Source organism: Microtus oregoni, unplaced genomic scaffold (assembly GCF_018167655.1).
Source record: "Microtus oregoni isolate MIOR12 unplaced genomic scaffold, Mior012 000018F_ref0000195, whole genome shotgun sequence".
NCBI lineage: Eukaryota > Metazoa > Chordata > Mammalia > Rodentia > Cricetidae > Microtus > Microtus oregoni.
Genome location: NW_024543077.1, coordinates 23,574,366 through 23,592,214, shown reverse-complemented (window position 1 = coordinate 23,592,214; position 17,849 = coordinate 23,574,366). Strand labels below are relative to the sequence as shown.

Here is a 17,849-nt window from a genome sequence, read left to right as displayed (position 1 = left end):
AAAATTATGACATACCCTATTTTCCCACATGGCGGGTAGTCTTTCTTTGGTGATGCATTATTTATAAAAGTGAATGCGGGGTCTCCGTGAGTAAAGGCACGTGAGTTCCATCCCTGGAACCCACATGAAGGGAGGAAAGAGCAGATGCTAACAAGTTGTCCTCTGCCCTCTGTGTACATGCAGTGACACAATGCACCCCACATAATTAGTTAATTAATAGATGGACCGGTGTAAATAGAAAAGTAAATACAATGTGAAGCCTCCCCTCCTGAAGCTAAATGACCAGCGGGCATTCACACTGCCAGCTGCCCAAGTTCACACTGCCAGCTGCCCAGGAGCCCAAGTTCACACTGCCAGCTGCCCAAGTTCACACTGCCAGCTGCCCAGGAGCCCAAGTTCACACTGCCAGCAGCCCGAGTTCACACTGCCAGCTGCCCAAGTTCACACTGCCAGCAGCCCAAGTTCACACTGCCAGCTGCCCAGGAGCCCAAGTTCACACTGCCAGCAGCCCGAGTTCACACTGCCAGCTGCCACACTGAGGCCTGACGTTCTTCTTTATATAGTAAGAATCGAAATGTCCATATTTTTATTTGGAATAAGTATTTTTTCTGGTTTGAAAGTTGCCAAGTGTTTATAAGATTTGGGAGAACTTGTATTCATAAACATTCGCAGACCCCGGTTTAGTTCTGGGGCTTTTCTGTTTGTACTCATATTCATCTTCTTCTCTCACCTCGGAAAGGATATCACTGTGCAGTCTTAGCTGATCTGAAACTTCCAGAGACCAGGATGACCTCCAACTCGCAGAGATCCACCTGTCTCTGCCTCCAGAGTGCGGGGATTAAAGGTGTGCGCCACCACCCAGCAATCTTTGTTTTCAGTTTCACCTACATGCAGTTGGCTCTAAGATTTAATATCCATCCTACACTATGACCGTGTTCTTCATTTGGCTTCCCACTTAAACCATCAGCTGGAGGGTGTAGCAGGTACCTTAAATGTAGGACATCTCCAACCATCCTCTGGATTTTTCCATCCCAGATGATACTTTCTTCCCTTCCCCATCTCAGATAATGGTAACTTCACTCTCCTAGTCAGGAGAATAAAAAACCTTGGGAGCATTGCCTTTTCCTTCATGTGAATGCCACTGGCTGTCCCTTCGAACCACGAGCCCAGTGTAAAGGACAAGAGGTCTAGCCTGCAGAAATGTATTTCCTTACAGTTCTGGAGTCTAGAAATCCAAGGTCAAGTGTTCTTAGATTTGATAAGGCTACTCATCTAGAGGACCCAGGTTCAATTCCCAACACCTACATGGCAGCACACTGCCTTTTGTAACTTCAGTCCCAAAGGCTCTGACACCCTCTTCTCTATACCATGTGTCAGCACACACATGGGGTACAAACATAGCATACAGGCAAAACATCAGACAATGTGAATAAGGGTAAAGCAATGGTAAGGCTTCTGATAGGCTTGTAGATGGACCACTTCTGTGCTTCCACATGATGGTTGCTATGGCTTGTAGATGGACCACTTCTGTGCTTCCATGTGATGGTTGCTATGGCTTGTAGATGGACCACTTCTGTGCTTCCATGTGATGGTTGCTATGGCTTGTAGATGGACCACTTCTGTGCTTCCACGTGATGGTTGCTATGGCTTGTAGATGGACCACTTCTGTGCTTCCATGTGATGGTTGCTATGGCTTGTAGATGGACCACTTCTGTGCTTCCACGTGATGGTTGCTATGGCTTGTAGATTGGACCACTTCTGTGCTTCCATGTGATGGTTGCTATGGCTTGTAGATTGGACCACTTCTGTGCTTCCATGTGATGGTTGCTATGGCTTGTAGATGGACCACTTCTGTGCTTCCATGTGATGGTTGCTATGGCTTGTAGATGGACCACTTCTGTGCTTCCATGTGATGGTTGCTATGGCTTGTAGATGGACCACTTCTGTGCTTCCACATGATGGTTGCTATGGCTTGTAGATGGACCACTTCTCCTGTGCTTCCACATGATGGTTGCTCCATCATTGTTTAGATACTGCCACCCACATGGTTGGTCACTTTATCATGTGTTCAGACACTGTCCTTCACATGGTGGTCACCCTATCAAGTATTTGAGACACCATCCTGATTTTCTTTTATTCTGGGGATACCAACCCTGGTGGCTAAGGGCCTCCTGATGCTCTCATTTCAGTTGAATTTTCCCCTTAAGAACCCAGTTTTTCTTTTTTTTTTAAATATTTATTTATTAATTATGTATACAATGTTTTGTCTGTGTGTATGCCTGCAGGCAAGAAGAGGACACCAGACCTCATTACAGATGGTTGTGAGCCACCATGTGGTTGCTGGGAATTGAACTCAGGACCTTTGGAAGAGCAGGCAATGCTCTTAACCTCTGAGCCATCTCTCCAGCCCCAAGAACCCAGTTTTTTTTTTAATATTTATTTATTATGTATACAATATTCTGTCTGTGTGTATGCCTGCTGGCCAGAAGAGGGCACCACACCTCATTACAGATGGTTGTGAGCCACCATGTGGTTGCTGGGAATTGAACTCAGGACCTTTGGAAGAGCAGGCAATGCTCTTAACCTCTGAGCCATCTCTCCAGCCCAAGAACCCAGTTTTTAAACGCAGTCTCATTCTGAGGGTTGGAGGCCCTTTAGCACATCAGTCTGGGGAAAGGGTATAATTCAGCCCAGTGTAGCCCTCTAATTGATCTCTTGGCTTTTCTTCAACAATCTTTTCTTCAGACATGAGCAAGGGCTTGCTTCTTCAGAGACTTCTTTTGGCGTGTTAGCTCTCTGAGTAAAAGTCACACCCTTTGTATCTCCTTTAGGAGCCTGTACTATCTGCCCTTCCTCTCTTTCTGCAGCCCCACTGTTAGCTCGCCAACACATTTGCTCTTTCTTGGTGTTTTGGCGTGGGTGTTTCATCTGGAGCACGTAGTGGTGAAGCTTGGTCTATCTGAGGGACCCTTGGCAGTAGGACCAGGATCTATCCCTGGTGCATGAGCTATCTTATTGGAGTCCATTCCCTATAGTGGGATGCCATGCTCAGCCTTAATGCAGGGAGGGTGGTGGGCTTGGTTCTGCCCCAACTTAATGTACCAGACTTCCTTGACTCCCTATAGGGGCCTTTACCCACTGGGAGGAGTGGATGGGGGAAGAAGCTGGGGGAAGGTAAGGGGGGGGGGGTGGCAGGAAAAGGGGTGGGAAGAGAACTGTGGTTGACTGTAAAATGAAATTTAAAAATAGATAAATAAAATAATAAAAAAGAAAATTAGAAATAGGCACTACAGAGTGTTTGAGAGAAAGCACAGTAGTCAGAGAAGAAACTTTGTTTGACTGTCCTAAGCAAGCAAGAAAAGAACACATAATGGCAGGGAGAGGATTTGTGAGTGCCCGGTTAAGGCGAACTTACAGTCTTTCCTATTCACTTCTCAGAACCATTGCAATCTGCATTTTTTCTACACTGGCTGAGATGAATTGTTCTTGGGGATTGTTCAGTCAAGAACTGTTCTCTTGTAGGTTGCTCCCTCCTCTCAAGGGCACACGATGTCTTTGCCTTTCTATCAGAAGTCCCACCAGCACTATGACCTCAGTTACCGGAACAAGGACCTTCGCACCACCATGAGCCATTACCAGCAGGAGAAGAAGCGCTCTGCCATCTACACGCATGGCTCCACCGCCTACAGCAGCCGCTCTTCCGCAGCACACCGCCAGGAGTCGGAGGCTTTTAGTCAAGCGTCAGCAGTCTCCTCCCAGCAGCAAGCTGCTCAGGCCTACAGTCTTGGAGCGTCCCAGTTCTCTCGAGGGACTGACGTCAGCCGGAAAACAGCCTCGGCTTATGATTATGGCTATTCCCACGGGTAAGTCAGGAGCAGCCTCCAACCTCGGGCACATGCTCTGCCTTAAATATGGCGACCGTGTTATTCCAGGTGTGGAGGGAGACCCCAGCACTGTGTCTTACCTTTCCCCTTTACTGTCTGTTTGAAATTCACGGAGTTTTGAGTCTCACTGGAGAGTCTCGCTTGAGCCATCCACTGCAGTGGTATTTCTAGAAGCAAGGAAGTTTTGGTTACTCTGGCAGCCACAGGGCCAGGAAACATTTTGATACTCAGCAGGTCTCTTGGTGCTCACAGTGTTTCGGCTTAGATTAAAAGCCAGTACAGAATATAAAATTCACAGGCGCCAGGGAGCTAATCTACAGCAGAGATGCATTGTAATTTTTCAAAATCGGAAAACCAGTGCTCCAAGTCCCAAGTTATTATTCAAGCAACAAGTATTTTCTCGATCTGGAATATTCTATACAGAAGCCCGGCCTTCACTGGGTGAGCATGAGAACGATAGGAACAAGCATGCGTTGGGTCAAATTAGATCACTGACCACACACAGCGAGGAGACTCTACCCCCAAACAGAAGGTCACGTGGGATGCTAGGAAGAGTAAATCGCAGGTGAAGGTCTGCTCTGTGACACAAACCCTGACTCTTGCTTCTTTGAAAACAGTAAAGTTAGTATAAATATGAATGGTTATATTAGAAAGTTCCCATTTGGATCTCTTTGTCTGGAGTGGGAGTTAAGGCTGCTTTCCTGACTGAGGTCTTCCAGGTGAGAGTGGGACCTTTCCTTCTTTTAAGAGATACCAATTTATTTCAGTGTATGTGTGTGTGATGGCACGAGTTTATGTGTACCACTTGCATGTAGGTGCCCACAGAGACCAGAAGAGGGTGCCAGAGCCCCTGGAATGGGAGTTTTATGTGGTGGTATGAGACACACAGTGTGAGAGCTGGGAATGGAACCTGAATCCTCTGAAGAGGAGTAGTGCGCTTGACTGTTAATCTAGCTCTCCAGCCCCAGGTAGTCCATTCTCATCAGTACCAGAAATTAGTATTAGTCAGGGCTCCCCAGAGGAGCAGAATTAATTGGTAGAATGAAGGTATATATATATATATATATATATATATATATATATATATATATATATAATGTGTAAGATATATATATATATATATAATATGTGTAATATTATACACACAGACAGATACGTATGGGATTTATTAGAATGGCTTACAGGTTGTGGTCCAGCTAGTCCAACAATGGCTGTCTACCAATGGAACGTCCAAGAATCCAGTAGTTGTTCAGTCCACAAGGCTGGATGTCTTGTCTGGTCTTCAGAATATGCCCAAATACTGAAAAAGTAGCCTTTAATGCAAGTATAGACTTGCCAGTGAGAGTGAGCGCAAGCAAGCAAAGAGAGCAAGCCTTCTTCCACTTTCTTTATATAGGCTGCCAGTAGAAAGTATGGCCTAGATTAAAGATGTATCTTCTAACCTCAAAAGGTCTGGATTAAAAGTGCCTCTTACCATTTCAAATGATTTTAATTGAGAAAAAACCCTTCCCAGGTGTATCTAAACTTTTGGGTTTTAGTTAATTCTAGATTTGGTCAAGTTGACAATCAAGGATAGTCATCACAATCCACCCCTTGTCAACTTGACACACAATCATATCTCCTTATGTCATGCTTAATTTTAACATGAAAACAATAGCTAGGTCATAATTATACCTAGCATGATATAACTATTCCATATACAATTGCAAATGCATTGTATATTTAACCAGGTATTGATTATGCCTAACATGATATAACTATCCCTTGAACAACTGCATATGCATTATAAATTTTTGAAAAATTTTAGAATTGGTGACATTGTTCCTTGAGGGATATTCTTTTAGTATCTCAAACCTAAATATGATAACCACTAATTTTCTCATATTGATATTATACTTATGCATCATGTTACATTGCATGATAAAAAAAATTGAGGAGGCCAGGGGGAGGGGAGGGAGTGGGAACAGGGATAGCTATGTATATTGAAAAAATGTAGTATTGAAAATTCTTTTTTTATTACTTAAAAAAATACCAATCCAAATTTTCACTCCCTCCCCTCCTCTTAGTCCCCTCCCTCTCCCTCCACAGACCCTCCCACCCTACCCCCTCCATTCCTAAGAGAGGGCCATGCACCCTGCCCTGTGGAAAGCCCCAGGCCCTCCCTACTACATCTAGGTTGAGCAAGGTTTACATTCAAAGAGAATAGGATCCCAAGAAACTGGTATATGGAATAGAGACACATCCCAGTGTCACTATCAATGGCCCCTCAGTCTGCCCCAGCTGTTAACCCTCTTCAGGGGGGCTTGGTTGTTCCCATGCTCATTCACTCCTAGTCCAGTTGGAGTTGGTGAGCTCCCATTAGCTCAAGCAAACTGTCTCAGTGGATGACCCCCTCATGGTCTTGAATTACTTGCTCATACTCTCATTCTTTCTACTCTTCAACTGGATCTTGGGAGCTCAGTCCAATGCTCCAATGTGGGTGATTGCCTCTGTTCCCATCTGTTTGTTGGATGAAGGTTCTATGGTGATATTTAAGATAATCATCAGTCTGACTACAAGTGTAAGGTCAGTTCAGATACCCTCTCCTCTATTGCTTAGGGTCTCAGCTGGGGTTATCCCTGTGGGTTCTTGGGCATTTTTCTAGAACCGGGATTCTTGCTAACTCCATGATGGCTCCCTCAATCAAGGTATCTCTTTCCTCGCTCTCATATCTGTCCTTCCTCCATCTCTGCTATCCTATTCCCTCAAGTTCTCCTCAACCCCCTTCTCTCCCCCCATATTCCCCGCCCCGTCCCAAATTTTTGTCTGATTCCAATTTCCAGGTGGGTCTATATATGCTTTTCTTTGGGTTTACCTTATTGCTTAGTTTCTCTAGGATCCCGAGCTATAGGCTCGCTACCCTTTGTTTATGACTAGTATCCACTTATGAGTGAGTACATACCATATTCATTTGGGGGGGGCTGGGTTACCTCACTCAGGATGATGTAATTTCATCCACTTGCATGCAAAATTCAAGATGTTATTGTTTTTTACTGCTGAGTGGAACTCTAATGTGTAAACGTGCCACACTTTCTTTATCCATTCTTCAGTCGAGGGGCATCTAGGTTGTTTCCAGGTTCTGGCTATTACAAATAATGCTGCTGTGAACATAGTTAAACAAATGCTCTTGTCATATGATTGAGCATCTTTTGGATATATTCCCAAGAGAGGTATTGCTGGATCCTGAGGTAGTTGATTCCCAGTTTTCTGAGAAGCCGCAACACTGATTTCCAAAGTGGTTGCACAAGTTTGGATTCCCACTAGCAATGGATGAGTGTTCCCCTTGCTTCACATCCTCTCCAGCATAAGCTATCAATAATGTTTTTGATCTTAGCCCTTCTGACAGGTGTAAGATGGCATCTCAAAGTTGTTTTGATTTGCATTTCCCTGATAGCTAAGGATGTGAAACATGTCCTTAAGTATCTTTTGGCCATTTGAAATTCTTCTGATGAGAATTCTCTGTTTAGTTCAGTACACCACTTTTTAATTGGATTATTCAGAATTTTAATGTCTAATTTCTTGAGTTCTTTATATATTTTGGAGATCAGTCCTTTGTCTGATGTGGAGTTGGTGAAGATTTTTTTCCCATTCAGTAGACTACCTTTTTGTCTTATTGACTGTGTCCTTTGATTTACAGAAGCTTCTCAGTTTCAGGAGATCCCATTTATTTATTGATGCTCTTATTGTCTGTGCTACTGGGGTTATACATAGGAAATAGTCTCCTGTGCCCATGCATTGAAGGTTACTTCCCACTTTCTCATCTATCAGGTTCAGTGTGGTCGGATTTATATTGAGGTCTTTAATCCATTTGGACTTGAGTTTTGTGCGTGGCAACAGCTATGGATCTATTTTCATTCTTCTATAGGTTGACATCCAGTTATGCCAGCACCATTTGTTGAAAATGCTTTCTTTTTTCCATTGTATCTTTTTTGTTTCTTTGTCAAAAATCAGGTGTTCATAGGTGTGTGAATTAATATCCGGGCAGGTCTTCAATTCGATTCCATTGTTTTTTATGCCATTACCATTACATGATAAAAAAAAAAAATTGAGGAGGCTGAGAGGAGGGGAGGGAGTGGGAACAGGGATAGCTATGTATAATGAAAAAATATGGTATTAAAAATTCTTAATAAAAAAAGTAAAGAAATTGAGGAAAGAAAACACAAATATATGTACAAATACTTTCTTATCAAAACATGACAGAAACACTCCTGTCAATTTTAATCTTTGGTTCTGCAGCTTGTCACATGGCCTTAGCTGGTGTTTATAATTCCCTTCCTCTGCTACCCATTCTGCGATTCCTCCACCCTCAGCAGAACCTTCAGCGGATCTCAGTGTTCCAGACCGCAAACTCAGTGATCACTGAAGCAGAAGTGTTACAGTGAGTCTGCAGTCCCTCAGAGAAGGGGGGTGTCGTGACATTGTACCATGGAAGCTTCTCTGGGGCAAATCCCGTGTTTTTGCAGTTGACTTAGCTGTGTTTGCTCATCTAGCCCACTGTGTTGGGTAGATGTGTGTTTCCTCAGTCTGAGACAATTTTTATTTTACAACTCTTGTTTTGTTTTGTTTTGTTTGAGACGGGGTTTCTCTGTGTAACAGCCCAGGCAGTCCTGGAACTTGCTTTGTGGCCCAGGCTGGCCTCAAACTCACAGAGATCCACCTGCCTCCCAAGTGCTAGGATTAAAGACATACGCCACCACTACCTGGCTATTTTACTTCTCTCTCTTTCTCTGGTTTTTCGAGACAGGGTTTCTCTGTAGCTTTGGAGCCTGTCCTGGAACTCTCTCTGTAGACCAGGATGTATTTTACTACTCTTAATAAAACATTTTATGGGAACTAAAAAAAAGACATGCAAGATATACAAAGTTTTAAGTAAGTCTATTTATAGTCTATAGAAAACATTACTCACTTTTAAAATGTAGACATTTCTGGGCTGTATGGCTTCTAACCACCTGCTGCCTCTAATGCACTTCTCCAAGGCTTAGGTGGCATTTTTCGTAATACATGGAATATATTCAGGCTTCCAAAATTTAAATATAAAATATATATCAAGGCGACTGGAAAAAGTGTCTCTCTCAGGGCATACAAAGGTTACTGGGGAAATAACGCAGCGGCTTGTGTGAGTCGGTATGGAGAGGGCAGAAATTCCTAAGTTCCTGTTCTACAGCTTCATGTTGTCAGTTACAGTGACCTCGAGGGAGCGTCCGGCAGGTTCAGTAACAGCAGAGTCTGCCAGGGTCTACCTGGAATGCACGATGGCAGCACTCTGAAATTCCACGTGGAGTGGAACAGGATCCTTTTGCCATCTCACTTTCATAGGTCATACTCTGCCTTGGGATACTCAGAAGGAGCTCATGTTGGCTGCAGAAATGGAAATATTGTCGCTGAGGAGGATCTATTTCTTGTAGCACTTATTTCAAACGAATCACCTCCCAAAGGAAAGTTGGGAGGAATTAACACCACATGTGTATGTGCCAGCATCAACTTGTTCTCCGGAGGAATGTTCCACAGCGATGCTCAAGGACCACATTTAGGAGAGCAGCTGCCTTGCAGTGAAAGGATTAGATGTTAAATCTCCGTCCTCCTGGATCGTCTGCTCCGGGTCTGCAGAAGATGCTGTTTTTATGATCATGAAGTTATGAGCTATATTCTTATGTATTTATTTCATTTTCCCAACCTGGAAGAATTGATAGAATGTTCTACATTTATATTTTCAAATGATTTTATTTCTTTAGCTCCACTGCAAACTTATGCTCAGACCACTTTAATTTTACATGGTTTATTTAGATGCTATGCAGTATCCTTATTTATTCATAATTTGATACATCATCTCAAACATTAGTAATTGAACTGGATTTTTGGAGAGCGTGAGGGAACCCTGCTATGGAGCCTTAGACAAACTTTACACAGGAACTAAACTATAATCATGTGTCACACCACCTGTTCCTTCTGTGTGTGTAGGTTAGTGTTTATTAATGGCTTGCTATGTTCAAAGAAGATAGAGTTCAAGATTCTTGGTGGGGACAAGATGAGCTAGAAATAGTGCATATGGGGAGGGAAAATACCAGTGCCATCCTTCCCCCTTCATATCCTGAATGTAAAAGAGAAAGAAACCTAACATAACCTTGGAGGCATTTCAATATTTCATTTTTAGAACTATGAGTAACAGATGCAGGCTTAGATCTTTATAGTTTCTTCAGGTTGTTTTTAAGTTTATTCAAAAGGAAAGGAGTTTTCCTGCTAAATGAGCTATGTCTTCTGATTGTGAACAGTGTCATTGATAAAGGCCCCTGCATTGGAATTGGGTTCCTCTGCAGTGTATGTAAACACTAGGCTAGGTCTATTTTTACCCTCTACTTTGTAGTTAGATGTCCAGTGTTAAAGTGGAAAGTACAGAGATTTAAATGTGCTCAAGGCTTGGCTGACCTCAGTCAGTCTTGCTTGGAGTCAAGGTGGTTTGCTTGGAGTCAGTATGGCTGTGGTACAGATTGGTGACTGGCTATGTTACCAATCCTTTAGCTCATGGTTACATTGAGAAAAAAAGACCCTAAAGACAGTACCAACCCTGTCAGAATGGCAAAATTGATGTTTTGTGTGACAACGGTATCAACAATAGTTATCAAAGGGGGGATGCAAGGGCTCTGTGTGTGCGTTTTCATGCATTGTGTGTGCACGCACGCATGGAGGCCGGAGGCCAGTGTCTGGTGCCCTCCTCTGTCTCTTCCCACAGTTTTGAGACAAGCACTCTCACTGACCCAGGATCTTGAGAGGTCAGCTGGATTAATGGGATGGCAAGTCCTCCAGTGCTGAAATCATGGTCCACATGGTCACAACGTTCAGCTCTCTCCATGAGTGCTGGGATCTACCTCACATCCCCATGTTTTCACGGCACACACTTCACAGCCTGAGCCACATCTCACGCCCGGATTCTGTAACTTGGACTTTCCTGATCTTCCACTTCCCTTTGATCTCCAACTAAGCAGGAAATAATAGGACATCTTTGCTTTGGTTCCAGAAGACGGTTGGCAGTATGGCTCAGTGGGTAAAGGTTCTTTCACCAAACCTGCTGACTTGAGTTCGATCCCCACGCCTGGGGTGAAAAGTTAAGTCTGTCAGCATCTTCCTGCTGACCAGGCAGTGGGGAAGCCTGCGGGAACTGTTTCAACAGGTTTGACCTTTCCCCAGCATTCTCTGGGAATGAGGAAGTGATGCACTCTCTAGTCAACCACAGGACCATCTATATTGTGAGCTGGGGTGTGTCAGTGTAACTTGTACAAGGACAGGAAAATTCAACTAAAGGCATCTCTTGATTCCATTGTTGTCTGCCTAGAATACAAGGAGCAAGCTCTCCCATTCTTGCTTTAAAATGGGCCAGGCTGAGTGTAGTGGCACATGCCTTTAGTCCCAACACGTGGGAGGCAGAGGCTGGTGGATCTCTTGGAGTTCCAGAACAACCAGGCCTACAGAGTGAATTCCAGGACAGCCAGGGCTACACAGAGAAAAAAAAAACCCACAAACAAACAAACCCAAAACCCAACCCAAACAAACAACAACACCCCTTCCCACATACACAAAACTCAACTACAACAAAAGAACTGTGTAGGTAGAAGTTTCTGTCCTTGCAGGTCCCGCAACTGTTCTTGCATTCTCATCTTGCTTCCTCTGTGTTTGGGTGGTAACTGCAAATAGAGCATCTCCTCTTCCCAGAATTCTCCTAGTGTGGTTGCCCCACCTGTACTTCCTGCCTGGCTACTGGCCAATCAGCATATTATTAAAGCAATACAAGTGACAAATCTTTACAGGGTACAAGAGCATCTTCCCACAGCAGAACTGTTAGGAAACCAGTGAAATGCTCGAAGGTTAAGGTGTTTACTGTTGCAAAGCCAGCCCACGAAACTGAGTTTAATCCTTGGAACCCAAGAAAAAGGACAAGGAAAGAAGCATTAAGTATATTAGCTATAGACTTTTCATATAGATAGAACCAAACATTTTCATTAGGGTGAGGAAGTTCCTTTCTTGTTCCATTTTGTTGAGAGATTTTAAATAATATTTACATTTTTCGTTATGCGTGCTTGAGTATATGCATGTGTACCTTGTGCATGCAGGAGCCCATGGAGGACAAATCACCCCTGAAAAAGGAGTTAAAGATAGTTATTAGCTGCCATGTGTTTGCTGGGACCTGATCCTTGGTCCTCGCAGGGACAAGTGTTAACTACTGAACCATATCTCCAGCTCCTGCTGAGAGATTCTTTTTTAACATGCATGAACACCAAATTTTGTCCAATCCTCTTCTTTTTACACATATATTAGATGATAATGTGAGTTTTGTTTTTATTCTGTTGAAGTAAATCAACCTTGAATGACGGGGTTCACTTCACTTCACTTGGTTTTATATCCTATTATACCTAGATTTTAAGGACTGGAGGTTGAAACAAACATCCCTTTGGTTTGTTTGTTTGTTTTTTTAATACATGGGATCACTATGTAACCTTGTCTGACCTGGAGCTAACTAGACTAAACTTTGAAGTCATAGAGATCCTCCTGCCTCTGCCTCTTGGGATCTGGGATTGCAGGCATGTGCCACCATGACTGGCACTTACTAGATTAATTTTTAAAAATTATTATTATTTGTGTGTGTGTGTGTGTGTGTGTGTGTGTGTGTGTGTGTGTGACTGCTTCTCTGTATGTATACCAAGTGCATGCTTGGTACCCAAGGAAACCAGAAGAGCGTGTTGGATCCCCTGGTACTGGAATTACAGATGGTCATGAGCCACCATGTTGGGGTACCCAGTACCTAGTACCCTTAACCATTGCACTGTCTCTCCAGCCCCAGATGCAGTTTTTTAATGCTTCGTGAATTTATTTGTACATCTATGTTCATAAAAATACTAGGCTGTAGCCATATCTTGATGTATTTTTTAAATTGTTTTGATTGAGTTATACATTTTTCTCTGCACTCCTCCATTCCTCTCTCCTCCCCTTCTACCCTCTCCTATAGTCCCCATGCTCCCAATTTACTCAGGAGATCTTGTCTTTTTCTACTTCCCATGTAGATTAGATCCATGTATGCCTCTCTTAAGGTCCTCTTTGTTGTCTAGGTTTTCTTGGATTGTGAATTGTAGGCTGGTTTCTCTTTGCTTTATGTCTAAAAGCCACTTATAAGTGAGTACATATGATATTCATCTTTCTGGGTCTGGATTACCTCGTTCAACATGTGTTTTTTTTTCTAGATCCATCCGTTTGCATGCAAATTTTAAGATGTCATTAATTTTTTCTGCTGTGTAGTACTCCATTCTTTGTAGTACTTCATTCTTTGGTTGAGGAGCATTTAGGTTGTTTCTGGGATTTGGCTATGACAAACAATGCTGCTAGAGCACATGTCCTTGTGGCACGATTGAGCATCCTTTGGGTATATACCCAACAGCGGCATTGCTGGGTCTTAAGGTAGATTGTTCCCTAATTTTCTGAGAAATCACCTTACTGATTTCCAAAGCAGCTGTACCAGTTTGCACTCCCACGAGCAATGGAGGAGTGTTCCCTTTACCCCACATCCTTTCTAGCATAAGTTGTCATCAGTATTTTTTTAAAGATTTATTTATTTATTATGTATACAACATTCTGCCTCGATGTATGCCCGCATGCCAGAGGAGGGCGCCAGATCTCAGTACAGATGGTTTTGAGCCACCATGTGGTTGCTGGGAATTGAACTCAGGACCTCTGGAAGAACAGCCAGTGTTCTTAACCTCTGAGCCATCTCTCCAGCCCTGTCATCAGTAGTTTTGATCTTGGTCATTGTTACAGGTTTAAGATGAAATCTCAGAGTTGTTTTGATTTGCATTTCTCTGATGGCTAAAGTTGTTGAACATTTCCTTAAGTGTATTTCAGTCCTTTTAGATTCTTCTGTTGAGAGTTATCTGCTCAGGTCTGTATCCCATTTTTTTTTTTTAAATTGGATTATTTTTTTTTTTGTTGACCAATTACTTGAGTTCTTTGTATATTTTGAAGATTAGTACTCTGTCTGATGTGGGGTTGGTGAAGATCTTTTCCCGTTCTGTAGGCTGCCATTTTGTCTTGTTGACTGTGTCCTTTGCTTTACAGAAGCTTATTAGTTTCAGGAGGTCTTATTTATTAATTGTTGCTCTCAGTGTCTGTGCTACTGGGGTTATATTTAGGAAGTAGTCTCCTGTGCCAATGTATTCAAGTGTACTTCCCACTTTCTCTTCTATGATGTTTAATGTGGTTGGTTTTATGTTGAAATCTTTGATCCATTTGCACTTGAGTTTTGTGCATGGTGATAGATATGGATCTATTTTCAATCTTCTACATGTTGATATCCAGTTATGCCAGCACCATTTTTTAAATATACTTTCTTTTTTCCATTTGATATTTTTTGCTTCTTTGTCAAAAATCAGATGTTCCTAGGTGTGTGAACTGATATCTTGGGTCTTTGTTCTTCTGTCTGTTTTTATGGCAATACCAGGCTGTTTTCAGTACTGTAACTCTGTAGTAGAGTTTGAAGTCAGGGATTGTGATACCTCCAGAAGTTCTTTTATTTGTACAGGATAGTTTTGGCTATCCTGGATTTTTTGCCTTTCCATATGAAGTTGAGTATCGTTCTGTGGAGGTCTGTGAAGATTTTGATGGGATTTTGATGGGCATTGCATTGAATCTGTAGATTGCTTTTGGTAAGATTGCCATTTTCACTATGTTAATTTATCTTGATGTCTTGATCAGAAAATACTGACCTTACAGGACACTGAACAGTGCTATTTTAACACATTTTTTAAAAATATGAAAGTAATCATTACCATTTCTTCTTTAAATATTTGATAGGATCTATAAATATAAACCACCTAGCTGTCTAATTTTCCTTGTGAGAATATTTTAGATTATTTGTTTAATTTCTTGGCTTTGGTCATTTATAGTTTTACATTTCTTCTTGAGATAGTTTTAATCATTTTGGTCTTCACAGGAATGATTCCATTATGTCTTAGTAGTCTGGTGAGTTGACCTGGAAGCGTCTACACTACTTTCCTAGGAGTCTCTTGGTTTTGTAGGCCTGGCTATAATGTGTCCACTTTCATTCTTGGTTTTAATAACTTATTTCTTTCTTTTCATGATTAAGCTACTAACATTTTTTTCAAAGTTTTCTTTGGGGGCATCTTCACTGACATTACCTGTTTCTGTTCTGTTTCCTGTTTCATTGTTTCTGCTTGAATTTTTGTTACGTTACCCTTTCTCTTGTATTTATTTTAGTCTACTTATGATAGTATATACATTTAGATATCACAGTATTTAAAGTTTCATTTTATTCTGGGCAAACCTGTCTCCATGGTATATCTTTCTTCTAGCCTTCTTTTATTTGAGACAGGGTCACTAAGTTATGCAGGCAGGCCTTAAACCTGTGATCCTCCTGTTTCAGTCTTCCCACAAGTGGACTCTAACTTCCGTATAACACAACAAATAACTGTATACAACTTTTAAAAAGAGATTCATTTCTTAAATGAAGAACCACTTCTCCATTTAATGTATTCCTTGGACTTCAGAGCTGAGTCTTGATATGTTATGTTTTATCCTTGCCTTTTGACTAGAGGGATAGATGAACAACTAACCTCGGTAGTGGGAATCCTGCTTCTGCAGTGGTGTGTGTGTGTTTGTTTGTGTGTGTGTGTGTGTGTGCGAGGGGGCACAAGTGCACAGATGTAGATGTGAGTTGAGGCTAGAGGTCGGTCTCCAGTGTTGCTCTCAGGTGCTCTCCATCTTGGTTCTTTGGGGGAAAGAGTGTCTCATTGGTCAGGAGCTTGCCAATTAGTTTAGGCTGACTGGCCAGTGAGCTTAGGGATCTCCTGTCTGCCACCACAGGACTGGAATGAGAAATACACATCATCGCACTTAGCTTTTTTAACATGGGTTTTGAGGATTAAACGCAGGTCCTCGTACTGTCGCAGCGAATACTTTATCAACTGAGCATCTCCCAGGTGCCTGCATTGCTCATTTTTAATAGCTCTTCAGCTGTTAAGACATACAGTACCATATGATTACAGGAACTGGAATCTTGATTCCACATCAGTCAATCAGCATATTTTGGATGTCAAATGTAGCTACCTAGTGCTGAGGATTGAAAAGTAATTAAGATCACTCTTCAGTAGGAAAGACAACAGAGAAGCCAGCAATGCAATGTCGCCCTGAGCACAGAAGGATGGTTGACACTGAGTTTAAGGCAAAGGCCACAAAACAGGCCCACAATGCACCACTATTCTGTAATGCTTGACAGAGTGTTTTCAGAAAGCAGTTCCTTGATCATTCCCATCCCTATCTGTTTCAGGAAACCAGAACAATTCACACAGGTCATGTGATGGGTACAAACATAATTTTAAGTAACTACATTTTAATTTAAGTTGAATAATTATTTTACTTTTTATCTGACCTGTGCTGATTTTATAACCCCAAGCTACGATTCAGTAACAGAACATCAACATCAGACTCATTCTAGGTACTGTGGTCTCCACAGTGGGGAGTCCATAAGTTGGGAAGGTATAGGGAGAGGTATACCTCTTCTTTTTATCTTCCTTTTTTTTAAAAGGTTTATTTATTTATTATCTATACAGTGTTCTTCCTGCATGTATGCCTACAGGCCAGAAGAGGGCACCAGATCTCATTACAGATGGTTGTGAGCCACCATGTGGTTGCTGTGAATTGAACTCAGGACCTTCGGAAGAGCAGAGTGCTCTAAACCGCTGAGCCATCTCTCCAGCCCTTCTTTTTATCTTTCAAACTGAATTTTGTCTTTTAATTTTCCATAATAATTCATCAAGTTAGACTGTATAGTTGTGAATATGAGAATTTATGAGTAAACAAGTATTTCTGAATTAATATTTCAATTAACTAATAATTTGATTTATTTGATTAATAGATTAATCAATCAATAAATACTTGATTAAGTATACTGTAACAACTGTGGGAGACCAGTGGTGTAGTAGAAATGATACTAACCTGCAAATCAAGACAGCTTGGGTACAAACCCCAATTCAAACACCAGCTTGCTGTATGAACATGGAAGCATGACTCTAGGCCTTGGATTCTACCCCCATGAGAAGAACCTATTAAATAAGTGTCCCTGAGATACTATATAGCTCTAGAGTTCTGTAAATACTTTTTCTGCTAAGTGTTATCCTGTCGTGGTCCAACTGAGAGAACATACTTTTGTTTGTTGAGACAGAGTCTCAGTCTGTAGCCTTTGCATCCCAAAGTGTGCTATGTAGACCTCAAACCTGTGCTAATCCTCCTGCCTCTGTTTCCCACCTGCTAGAATTACAGGTTTGAGTGTTAGCACACCTGGTGTGAAGACTACAACTGCCAGGATTACAGGTGTGTGCCAGCACACCTGGTGTGAAGCCTACACTTTTATCTGTTCAGTATTTTAATTAGATTCAGAGGTCAGCCTATTTTTGGATTCCTAGAAGATTTCCAGAGAGTGGCTTCTGGCCTTTGATTCCATTCCTTCTCCATGGTATCACCGGCCATAGATGTGATAATATACATAGCAGGAGATTTATTTAAAATCTATCAAATGTAGACCTATTAACAGAGAAAATGACATAATAATAGCGAAGTGCAAAAAAGATGAACCTAGATATAGCCACAGACAGATGCATGGGCACACATTTAATATGATTTTTTGATCAACTAAGATTCAAGAACCCAGGAAATTTCATGATCAAAGTTAGTACATAAAGAATAACCAACACAATTTTAATAGGTAAAATACCTACACAGCACTATGTATGTCAGCTTTACTCAGAAACTGAGGTATTAGAGAAGGGTTATTGCCAAAATTTATATACAACTAAAATCACAAGAAATGAATAAACTCGTATTTAGGTTTTAGAGTCAAAGAAGTTTAAAGTCTACATACTTTACTAAACTCTT

The 17,849-nt window shown here is 41.8% G+C and overlaps 1 protein-coding gene across 2 annotated transcripts in view; it reads left to right on the top strand.

The window, feature by feature from the left end:
• Positions 1 to 17,849, top strand: part of LOC121459113 (myomesin-1) — a 126,783-nt gene that overhangs the window by 1,581 nt on the left and 107,353 nt on the right. For both annotated transcript variants that reach the window (XM_041668634.1, XM_041668633.1), the window contains exon 2: positions 3,523 to 3,863. In XM_041668634.1, the coding sequence (XP_041524568.1) occupies positions 3,550 to 3,863 (314 nt within the window). In that variant the 5' untranslated portion in view covers positions 3,523 to 3,549. The remainder of the gene's footprint in view (positions 1 to 3,522; positions 3,864 to 17,849) is intronic.